Source organism: Tupaia chinensis, unplaced genomic scaffold (genome assembly GCF_000334495.1).
Source record: "Tupaia chinensis unplaced genomic scaffold, TupChi_1.0 Scaffold000688_1, whole genome shotgun sequence".
In the NCBI taxonomy this organism is placed as follows: Eukaryota; Metazoa; Chordata; class Mammalia; order Scandentia; family Tupaiidae; genus Tupaia; species Tupaia belangeri.
Genome location: NW_006160211.1, coordinates 1,977,331 through 1,989,426, shown reverse-complemented (window position 1 = coordinate 1,989,426; position 12,096 = coordinate 1,977,331). Strand labels below are relative to the sequence as shown.

General features: G+C 41.7%; 1 protein-coding gene across 1 annotated transcript in view; it reads left to right on the top strand.

The window, feature by feature from the left end:
• PYGL (glycogen phosphorylase L) overlaps positions 1–12,096 on the top strand; it is a 45,873-nt gene that overhangs the window by 9,831 nt on the left and 23,946 nt on the right. Inside the window, exons 3-4 of the mRNA XM_006160529.3 lie at positions 191–269; positions 4,489–4,592. Of these exons, the coding sequence (XP_006160591.1) occupies positions 191–269; positions 4,489–4,592 (183 nt within the window). The remainder of the gene's footprint in view (positions 1–190; positions 270–4,488; positions 4,593–12,096) is intronic.

Sequence of the window (12,096 nt, the reverse complement as noted above, 5' to 3'; positions counted from 1 at the left end):
GGCGTAACCATCTTGTGTGGTTGGCACATCTGCAAGGACAATCAGTACCAGCATGAGCTGCCAGAAAGCTGACACCAGACTGAGTGCATGGGTAACCTGGGTGTTCAACCAGAGTGTTAGGAAATGGCCGGTCTCTCTGAAATGCCTGCACTTGTATCTACTTCCAATATGGTTTTTCTCTCATTGACAGCTTGGATTGGATATGGAGGAGTTAGAAGAGATTGAAGAAGATGCTGGACTTGGCAATGGAGGTCTTGGGAGGCTTGCTGGTAAGTGACATTGGGAGTGTGTCACCTTGTCTAGCCAATTAATGCCTTCTCACATGTCACCTCTAACTGCACTGAGACGAATGAGACAGGCTTCCTAAAAGAAGTGCAAGGTATGACCCGCTTGTATTTGTTGTAGTGTTTGCACTGTGGTTTCATCAATTCTAGACAAACAGTAGAGAAAGGAACTTGAACAAAAGAGGCATTGCTTAAAACCCTCAGAGACATTTCTTACAACCTCAGAGTTAACCAGATCCTTCCAGTGCACTGACGGGTTTCCGAAGAGGGCCCTTTATGTCATTGTACTGTTCACATACTCGTGTGGTGGGACCTAAATTACTTAACCATTGTCTTGACTTATGGACTTGATAGTTTGCCTTTTGATTGACTCGTAGACAGTGATACACTAATGTTATCAATATGTTTCAGTGAATTAATATACTTTTTTATGTTTGAATGCAATTTGAGTTCTTTGCTTTAATCCAAGGAATCTTTTTAGCAAATCTAGAAGAAAACATGAACAATAATAGCAGCTTCATTTATTTAAAAAATATGTGTACCCATAACCAAGCAATTCCACTTGTTGGTATCTACCCTGAGGAAGCACTCAAAATGTGCACAAGGAGACATGAAAAGAAGTGGTGCTGTGTTTGTTAGAACATGGGGTCAACCAAACTAAGAAGGAACTTCAAGACCGAAAAACGATGCAAACAACCCCATGGAGCACTTCCCTGGACTTTGTTAGAGGATCACTTACAGATGGGAAGAACCAGGAAGGTGGCCACCCGGAAGCATTGGCAGCTGCCCTCTGCCCCGCCACGAAGGAAGCTGGAGTTAGCAGAGAAAGGCAGCGGGGCTCAACAGTAGCACCTGGCTTGGAGACATGATTGCTTCCAGGTTCTCGCAATTGTTGAACTTTTGCTAACAAGCGCCAGGGCACATACATCAGTGAGGCACAGCCTGAGCAGGGGAGAGATGGCATCAGTCCTTATAAAATGGAGTCAGTCTGGTTCATTCACACAGTGTCGTGTGAAATATTAAAGCTGCCAAGTTGTCAAATAAAGCTGATCTCTATAAACGAACCCGGATAGATCAAATGGCATTAAAAGCCATATAGGAGCATAGTGACTAGGCACTAGTGGTGCTGTAGCACAATACTAGAGGTCATATGAGAAGGCGCCTGGTTCATGGGTTCAAATCCTAGGTACACCTATCATTGCCAGTTGTCTATGAGCATATCCATGATTCTCACGGGCTACAGGGCTAGAGAAAGGATTACAGGTGAAGATTGATCTCTCTCTCTCTCTCTGTCATAAAGGAAATAAACTTTTTTTTTGAGAGGTTTTTGCTATAGAGCTTGTGTGCTCGCCAGACAGACAGAAAGAGACAGAGAGACAGAAAGCGAGAAATCACCCCCCGGGGGGATGGTCACGCTGCAGTCCCTTCTCTTCCATTCTCCTCTCGGGAACTTGGGCACACACGCACATGTGCCCGGCGTAAGTTCTAAGCGGGTCCGGGACGCGAACCGCAGTCAACTACATGGGATTCCAGCGACATAGCCATTATGCTAACTGCTGGTTCCCAAGGAAATAAACTTTTTAAAAAGCATGATACCATTTATATTTTATAAAAATAAACTATTTTCTGTGAGTATGTACATATGTAAATAGATAGGAAGAAATCTGGGATTTAAATACTAAACTGCTTTTGGTAGCCGCTTCTAGAACTTGGGGCAATGATCAAAGAGTATGCTAGCATCTTATTTTAATTTTTAATAACTTTTTAAAGAATTATTTTTATTCATCATCATTATTATTTTACATTTGAACAGAGAGAATGAGACAGGAATTGAGAGAGAGATGGAAAGTGAGAAAGCAAGCCACCAGGTCCAGGACTCAAACTATGGTTGACCACATGGGAGTCCAGCACCTCAATCGCCATGCCACCTATTGGCCCCAACATGTATTTTTTTCTAGAAGTAGCATGTATCAGGGCCTACTGGTGGCATGGTGGTTAAGGCGCTGGACTTCCACATGGCTGACCACAATTCAAGTCCCAGACCTGGTGGCTTGCTTTCACACTTTCTCTCTCTCTCTCTCTGGTCAAATTTTAAAATAATATTTTTTTAAAAATAGCATGTATTCATATATTACTTACAAAATTTCATAATAAAAATATACTGTATATACATATGAGGCATGTCTATCAGATTGTAGCCTATAAATAATACATATCTATTTCTTCTCTTTTACAGATAGTTCCAAAATCTCTTCATTTTGTATATACATGCACAGTCCTAGAAAGCCATTTTCATCTTCTGCATATGTTTTAATCCTTTCTACATTAGTCACACTGTGCTTTAGCATTGCCATTAGTAATTAAAATAAATAAATAACTGCCTGTGAGGTACTTGTCACTTTCTCATGAAATTAATTATCATACAATTCCGTAGGCTATGCATGGGGCTGTGCCAAGAGAAGACACATCTAAGACAGACAGACAGCCTCCCTTCCTTCACAGGAAGCCCGAGACCTTCAGTATTTGTGGGCTAAGCGAACCCCAGCTAACCCCAGGCTGTGTTTGACATTTTTGAACTTGCTCCTTCCGTTGACTGATAAGATCAAAAAGTGAAGTGGTGAATGAGGCTGCAAATTCTTTTTTAGGTGATCTCAGATCTGACCTGACTAGAAAAATTGGGATCCAATTCTGGTCAGACTCAATGGATAATCTGAGCATGACCCAGGAAAAGCCAAATGATCCCAGCTCAGAGCAGGAAGTGGAGTACAGCCAGGGCACACGAGCATGGAGACTAGAAATGTTAGAATAACGTAAAGGCCTTGGCCATTTGCATTTACAGATCTCTGTTTTAGGGCTGCCCCAGGAACCTAACTCCTTCCCTTTCTGTTTGATCTACACCTTTCAAGTTTCTTTTCAGTTTCGAATCCCACTGTACATTTCCTCTTTCTCTGTGGGTTTCTCAAGTTTAAGTTCCTGAGAAGGACAGTCTGATTAGTGTATCCCCTTACCTTGCAACCAGCCACAAGACAGATCCTTACCCAGCCTGTTAATTGGCTGCTCTGGATCAGATACTCCGTCATTAAGTAACAGAAAACCTAGCAAAAGATGGTGCAGCCAACAAGAATATGTGTTATCACAGAATAAGAGTTCCAGCAATTGGGTCATTCCAAGATCAGTGATTCAGCAGCACAGTTATATCGGGGGCTCTTTTGACTTTCCCTTCATGGAAACAAGATGGCAGCAACCAGCAAAACCTTTCACAGAACTCTCCTGTACCCAATCGACTTCCTAGCACCTGACAGTGGATTGAATGTCATTGAATGCCCATGCCAAAACCAATCACTGATGAGGGAAATGAAATTAGGATGATTGGTTTAAAGGCTTACACAAGTCAAGCCAGATTCATTTCCTAATCCAGCCTTTCTGAAACACATGGTCACATTATATCTGAACAACAGTGAGATCCATTGGTCGGGAGGATCCTGCCACGGATGTCCAGCTGGTCAGTCAGGTGCTATAAGGTAGTGGCTCACATGTAATTTATACTCTCCTGGGGCTGTCTTTTCAAGCCGGGACCACAGAGACAGCTCCCTTAGAAAAGGCATTTTGAGTAACAGTAATTGACATTGCATACATAATTTAGGTCAGTTTTTGTATCCTCAAACAAAATGCCAGTACGTACACAGGAATTATTTCAAGATGATGAGGTAACAGATGATATTTTTCTTCTTTATGCTTTTTTGTATTTTCTGCAGTATTAATTTTATAATTAAATATTATTGGGACCAGCAGATGGAGTAATGGCTACATCATTGGACCCCCACATAATCGATTTAAGCCCCGGACCCGGTGGCTTAAACTCACACCAGGCACATGTGCGCGTGTGCCCAAAATCCCGAGAGGAGAATAGAGGAGAAGGGATTGCAGAGTGGCCATCCCCCCGGGGAGTGATTTCTTGCTTTCTGTCTCTCTGTCTCTCTCTGACTTTCCAGCGAGCACATGCCCTATAACAAAAAATCTCTCTTTAAAAAAAAAAAAGTTATTTTAAAACATCCATACCTATCGTGCAGTGATCTCTGCTTTAAATACAAATGTGGCTTCTCATATAAAAGTGTTTTGTGGCTACCCTTTTTTTTTTGGAAAGGATCTGAAATTCTGTCCAGGCTTAATGACTCTGCCTTTGCCTGTGTTCTCTTTAACTTAGCCTGCTTCTTGGATTCCATGGCAACTCTGGGACTTGCAGCCTATGGATATGGCATCCGATACGAGTATGGAATCTTCAATCAGAAGATCCGGGATGGATGGCAGGTATGTGGGCCGACTTTTACAATTTCGTCATTAAAGTATTTCTCCTTCACAGTGCTCTGGAGGGTTTCTAGTTTATGGACCTTTCACATAGAGCTCTACTAATTTCTTTGCCATTTGGTTGACATCAGTGGATACTGTCAGTCTCAGTCTTCCCCTTTTGGAATATTAATTTTCTGAGGAGAGAGGGCCTGTCAGAGTTATTCACCATCAGCTTTACAGCACCTAGCACAGAGCCTGACTCCAGGGAGTGCTCTGGAAGTAGTTATCACCGGCTTTCTGAATGAGGGCCACCCACAATGTGTGACAATCCATGCGAAATGGAGGAGCGTACCTTTTGACTCATGACGTCCCCAGTAACACGTGATGGTAGAAGCAAGTTGCCATTTTGTAGGTGAGAAAATGAAGCCTTTAAGAAGGAAAGTTCCCTCAGGTCTCACTGCTGGCAAATACATGTCGATAGCCACAAATCTCCAGGTCCATGTTCAGTATTCTCTTCTATACTGAGAGGCTTGCCTTCCTGTCATACAAGATACGTAAGCCAAGTGTTCTGCTTTTGTTATGATGGAGTTAATCTTATTACTGCTTCTCTCAAGTAAATCTGGCACATATTCAATATGTGTAATTATAGTGTACCACTAAAAAGATATTGTACAAATGGAAATTTGCATGAATTCATCCAAATGACTCTAGCTTTACTTTTATATAACCAAACCAGGTCTTAGGTATTTGTTTCTTTTATCTCTGGGAATGCTTTGAGTCTACCATCAGCCCGAGGCTGGGCAGTTTTCCCTGATGCAAGTGTGATTTAGGCTTTCTCTTTCCTTATCTTTGTCTCAAACACACACACCATTGGCAAAAGAATATGGATCATATTTCCAAAAAGCAGGAGTAGTCCAAGCTCCTCCAACACGTCTAAGACTGACTTCAACAGCGGGGATTGGATGGGGGACCTGGACGGGAGATAATGCCAGGAGAAAGAGGGATGGCCAATGAGAGTAAGCACAGTGCGCCCCCATGTGTTTTCTCCTCCGCCAGTATGTAGACATTCTTGGTCAAGGAAGGAAGGAACTAACAGATTTGGGATGATAAGAGTATGTGTCAAGAGAAAAAGCTCATGAAGAAAATACTGGCAACTTGCTTCCAAATTTGGGTCAGGATGAGTGCTATTGACCTTCAGAAACTTTTAAATAAATAAAAGCTGGGACCAGCAGTTGGCATAATGGCTCTGTCACTGTAATCCCAAGTAGTCAACTGTGATTCCAGTCCCGGACCCAGTGGCTTAAACTCACGCCAGGCGCATGTGCGTGCATGCCCAAGATCCTGAGAGGAGAATGGAGGAGAAGGGATTGTGGCGTGGCCATCACCCCTGGGGGGTGATTTCTTGCTTTCTGTCTCTCTGTCTCTCTCTGTCTTTCTGGCAAGCACACGTTCCCTATAGCAAAAACCTCCCCCCCCCAAAAAAAAGAAAGAAAATAAATAAATAAATAAATAAATAAATAAATAAATAAGGGAGAGCATAGTTTATAAGAAAAGTTTGGACCCTAATTTCTAATTTGAGACCTAATTTCAGCTCATTACCCTTATAAAGCATATTGCCTCCATTAGATTATGTAAATTCTCTGATCTTCAGTTTTCTCATCTGCAAAATGGAGATGCCAACTTCACAGGATTATGACAAAAATATGTAAAAGTTTAGCACCCAAGTAGGCACTCAATAAAATGTTAATTTTGCTTAGGAAAAAGGAAGATCATTTAATAGATAGAGTTATTCTATAATAAAATATTAAATAGTCAATACTATTATGTTTTTGTTTTTGTTTTGTTTTGTTTTGTTTTTTTGCCATAGAGTGCATATGCTTGCCAGAGAGAGAGAGAGAAAGGGAGAACTCAACACCCTCCCCCAAGGGAACAGCCATGATGCAATGCCTTCTCCTCCACTCTTCTCTCGGGATTTTAAGCATGCATGCACATGTACCCAGGATGATTTTCAAGCCACTGGGTCTGGGATTCAAACTGCAGTCAGCAATGTGGGTAGTCCAGTGCCTTAACCAACACACCATCTGCTGACCCCAAGATTGTTCATTTTATAATTATAAAATGTTATAAAAATGAAAAAACTGGTTCCCTTGGTCAATGAAGTAGATTGCTAGGCCAAGAGCCTAGCTTAACAGGCATTTCCAATACTGCCAATATTTTTACCTCTGACCAACCAAAATGTAGCATCCATTTTGAGTCTCTGAACATATACCCTGAGATACACACTACACCCCAGAATGTCTAAAGATTTTATTTCTTATATTTTAGTCAAGTTACGTAAAAAATCAAAGAAAAACTCAGCAAATCAACCCCCCCCTTTATTTTCTCAAGTGCATTTTTCCCTAAATTTTGTGAAAGGTCATTATTTATCACACCTGCTTTTGTTTCTTTTAAATGATCTTTATTCCAAGAAATAATTCCTGTCTCAACTACCAGACCAAGGAAGTATGTATTTCCAATGTTCTTAAAGAAAAAAGAGACGCCAAATGGTGTTTGCTAAGTCAAAATATTCCAAAGCTAGCCTCATTAACCATCATCATTTCTTTCATTATGACTAAAAATTGAATCAGAATGACAAATCATTTCTACCACCGCCTTTGTTTACTGGGATGGGATTTCAAAGGGCAAACATAAAATATATCATTTCATAGAGAAGAACCATTTCCATATAAAAACATCTTACAGAAAAGCAGCCTCTTCAGTGTACACGCAGCCCCCATTCATGTACGTCACTGCTTGACGATGGCAGACCTGGGGAAGGCAATGACAATTTCAAAAGCTGGGAAGGTTTATCAAGGTTAATAAACTTTTAATTTTTTATTTCTTTGTTTTTTAATAGCTAGAGGGTACATCCACTCATCAGAGAGAGAGAGACAGGAGAGGGAGAAAGCACTCCCAAGTGGGTCATGGTCACATCACGGTCCCTTTCTTACACATTTCCACGCTGTTGGGATTTAGAGCACTCATGCACATACACCTAGCATGTTCCTTAAGCCTCCAGAGCCAGGATTCAAACTGTGGTCAGCCATGTTGGATCCAGCTCCCTTAACCCCAAGGCTATGGGGCCAGCCCAGGATTTTTTATTTCCTTGCCTTTTCAAGGAAGGTTTGCAGTAACAAAATGTTTGTTGTAAACCACCCCAAGGAAAATCACGTATTGCTAAATTCTAGGCTTACCATGAACTCTACTAGGGAGCCTTGAAATCTCCATGAAAATAACTGGCAACCTGGAGAAAGGGGGGAAGACAGTTGTGACAACCTCACATGAAAGCTGTAACAGTCATGCAGAGTTCTGCTGGAAAGGCACCCACAGTCTGTATCTCGGGACTGAACCCGTGTCTGCTGACTCCCTTTTCTCCCCTTCTTAGAACCCATATCAAACTAGTTACAGCCAGTCATGTACGTATCCTGAGACCCAGCAAGTTTCTTATTATTAAATTCTTGGTTTCCCCCTGAAAAAAAATTATTTTTCACTTATTTGTACCATCAGCAAGGAAAGTGTACTGACTCTCCTGGTGTTTGCTCACTGTTTTTATGTACTCTGGATCCCACAGTTGAGGGGAAAAGCATTTCTTAGAATCCAGGCACAGAGCCTCCAGAGCTGACCTCTGCTTCATCACTGGCTGGGATACAGATTCTATTGAGTAATTCCTCTGGGGAGATGCCACATCCAGCACCACCCCCCACTCAGGTTGACTCTTTCATGCACCAAACCAGATGGCTTTGTGTCACCCCTGGGATGCGACATGTCTGACAGCCCGTTAGATACAAATGCAAGCTCTTCTCCACCCTGCCACTGCCTTATATGACTCCAGATATTAGCGCATGCAGGGACCACTGGCTGCATGGAAATCTAAATTTAAAGACCATTTTGTTTATCCCCTGGAATAAAAAGAGGTAGAGAGCATGTTTTATCCCCATCCTGCAACTTCTGCAGACTTAGTTGAGGCAGCAGGGAGCAGTTCGGTCTCTTCAGATCTGCTCAGCCCCACTTGTGATTATGAAATACCTGTTTTTCAATCTACTTTAGAGAAAAATCTTTGGGACCGGGTGATGGTGCAGTGGTAATGCTGCTGGACTTACAAAGGAAAAGTGCTGGGTTCGTGATGCAGGACCTCCTTGAGTGTGTTGGGTACATATGTGTGTGTGCCCATGACTCAGGCTGGGGGTGGATTGAGGCACGAAGACCCTGTTAGGGGTCCCTGTGTCTCCGTTTCTCATTCTCTCTCTTTTTCATGGAGGAAATAAATAAATAAACTTCAAAAATAAGTAAGTAGGCCAAACCGTGGTGGTGTAGTTGATAGCTTTTTTACCGCTGTGCTAGGAGTCACATGGTGACCACAGTTCAAATCCCCAGCCTGGTCGTCCTAGGCACACATATACAGGTGTCCAAGATCCAAGAAGCTGAAGGCCTGGAAAAAAGGGATCACAGTGTGACCAGCCCCCGTGGAAAGGGCACCTCTTTTTCTCTCTTTTTTCTCATGTGCACATGTGTATACTTTATCATGATTAAAAGGGAAAAATATTTTTTAATAAATAAATAGGTTTTGTGGCTAGTAGGTGGTGCGTGGTTAAGGCACTGGGCTCCCACATGGTTGACCATGGTTCAAGTTTGAGATCTGGAGGCTTGAACCTTATGCCAGGTTCATGTTCATACATGCCCATAATCTTGGGAGGAGAGTGGTGGAAAAAGGATTGCGGTGTGGCCATCCCCCCAGGGAGTGATTTATCACTTTCTGTCTCTGTCTCTCCAGTAAGCTCTCGGGCCCTATAGCAACAATCTCTCTTAAAAATAAATAAATAAATCTTACAAAATTAAGGGAATTATTAACTGATTTTTTTTTTTTTTTTTTACCCTATCGGCACAAAGCTCAAAAACAAGATCCGTGAGCAAATAGAGTCTTTTACAGAATCTGTTAACCACATGAGATTAAACCAGCATTTTCTGGAGAGGGAAGGTTAAGCCAACATTTGATGGCATTAAGCAGAATCAGTTGACTAGGTCTTTGATGTTTAAGAACAAATGCAGCATCTGGCTTCCCTAGGAGTTGGGGAGGAGGCCAGAAATGCCCTTCCACCCAGAGCCCACCCTCTCTTGAACATGTCAAGCTTCTCCAGGGCAGAACAGCATATGACCTGCTGCTTTTCTCAACCAAAAATATGTCGAGTCTCTCGTGTACCTGATTAGCAAGAGGAAAACTGTTTCTGCCACATCACCCTCCTGTTTCATGCCGTTCCTTGAGGTGCGTTTTACAACAACCCTGTGTGCTGAAATGAGGCAAACAAGTCTTTCCTGTTACAGGAAGCAGTGTTCACACTGACTAGCCCTTTAAAACCCAAAGCCTGCCCTTGCCTAAGCATGGCGTAAAAGTATTTTGTAAGTCAAGAGGTTTTGATCCTTTGTCAATAGTGTTATTTATTTGTCATAGTGTTTCTAATTACAAATGTAAGTTAGTGGACATTTAAGAAGCTTCCGGGGACTAGCAGTTGGCGTAATGGCTATGTTGCTAGACTCCCATGTAGTCTACCGCGGTTCAAGTCCCGGACCCGGTGGCTGAAACTCAGGCCAAGCACGTGTATGTGCATGCCCAAGATCCCAAGAAGAGAAGGGATTGTGACGTGGCCATCCCCCCTGGGGTGGGGGGTGGTGGTTTTTTGCTTTCTGTCTCTCTATCTCTCTCCGTCTTTCTGAAGAGAGCATACACACTATAGCAGAAACCTCTCAAAAAAAAAAAAAAAAGAAGAAGAAGAAAAAGAAGCTTCCCACCAACTGGTAAACATCAGCTGTTTCCTTGTTGAAATTTTATTTTTGCCCTATTTATGACTGGGATAGAGGAAGTGTCATTTTAAGTTCTGGGTTATGGAAGTATTGCCTGTGTACACCTGTAGCTCCTGGCTGGGCTTCGTGTGTCAGGGACAGCAACATCAAGAGCCTGGGACTCCTTAGAATGCTACCGCTCAGATCTCTCCCATACCTACTAAGAATCTGCATCTTAACAAGCTTTAATTTGCCAATTAGCTGTCTGTCACCATCTTTTCTAGTCTTCCTTCCACATCTGACACCTCCTGCCTCTAGCAGCACTCTAACTCCCAGCTCTTCTAGCTAAAGATGTGGTTTCTAAGTCACTTTTTCATGCATCATTAAATTGGTAGTTAATATTAATGGGCAGCTTAAAGGCTCATGATCAGAGTTCAAATAAATGAATGCGTATTTGCTTGTCTGGTTATTGGCTTTAACATTTTGTCTAATATCTCAAAGATAGTAGCTATGTTCATTTCTTTCTCCACACAGGGCCTGGAGCAGGCTTTGAACTCATGTTTAAGTGATCACAAGGTGGCCAGTAATGGGTTGCAATTCTTAAGCAATGTCTTCTAAGACTAAAGCTGAGTTTTCTAAGAGGGGGATAAGGATTCACACAGATAAAATAACCAATTTGGGATAATCTAGTTGATAAGGGTAATTTATCCCTCCCTTTCTTACTAGAACATGATTTAATTTTTTAATATATGTGTAATATTTTTAAGGTTTCAATAAGAATGTATGTACTTTAAAAATATATCCCCCAAACTTTTTATTGCAGTTGTGTTTTTTGTTTTGTTTTGTTTTGTTTTGTTTTTTTGAGAGGTTTTTGCTATAGGGCACATGCACTCGCCAGAAAGACAGAGAGACAGAGAGACAGAAAGCGAGAAATCACCCCCCAGGGGGGATGGTCACGCTGCAATCCCTTCTTCATTCTCCTCTCAGGATCTTGGACACGCACGCACACGCACATGGCGTGAGTTTAAGTTACCGGGTCCGGGACTCTAACCGCAGTCGACTACATGGGAATCCAGCAACATGGCCATTACTCCAACTGCTGGTCCTATTATTCTTGTTTTGGTGTTTTTGTTTGTGTATGTTTACTGTGAACTGAAATTTATTTGATATGCAGGATACTCGAAACAGAAACTATGGTTTTTAAATATTGTAAGAAAACATTTTGTTATAAATTATTATTCATACCTGGGGAAATAGTGAAACTGTCAGTAAGTTTTTGAAAATACGGTATTTTCAAAAGGATACATAATTTTTAGTTCATTATCAAATCAAAATTACATAAGAATTAAAGTAAACAAATACTATTAAATGAAGTAGTGTTCTGTACCTATACTGAAATAAGTTCTTATTAAGGGAATGGTCTATACAGAGCATTTCTTAACTGATTCTGTGTATTTTACACACAAGAATATTGACTGAAATCATCATATAAGACCTACCAGGTCCAGATATCCAACCATAAACCTTCCTAGAGGGCCTTTCTCTGTAACTCAAGCTAGACACAGGCTCTGGAACACACAGATCTAAGGTTAAAATTTAATTCTAGGGACCAGCAGATGGTGTGGTGATTAAGGTACTGGACACTCCCACATGGCCAACCATAGTTCGAGTCCTAGACCTGGTGGCTTGCTTTCTCACTTTCCCTTTCTCT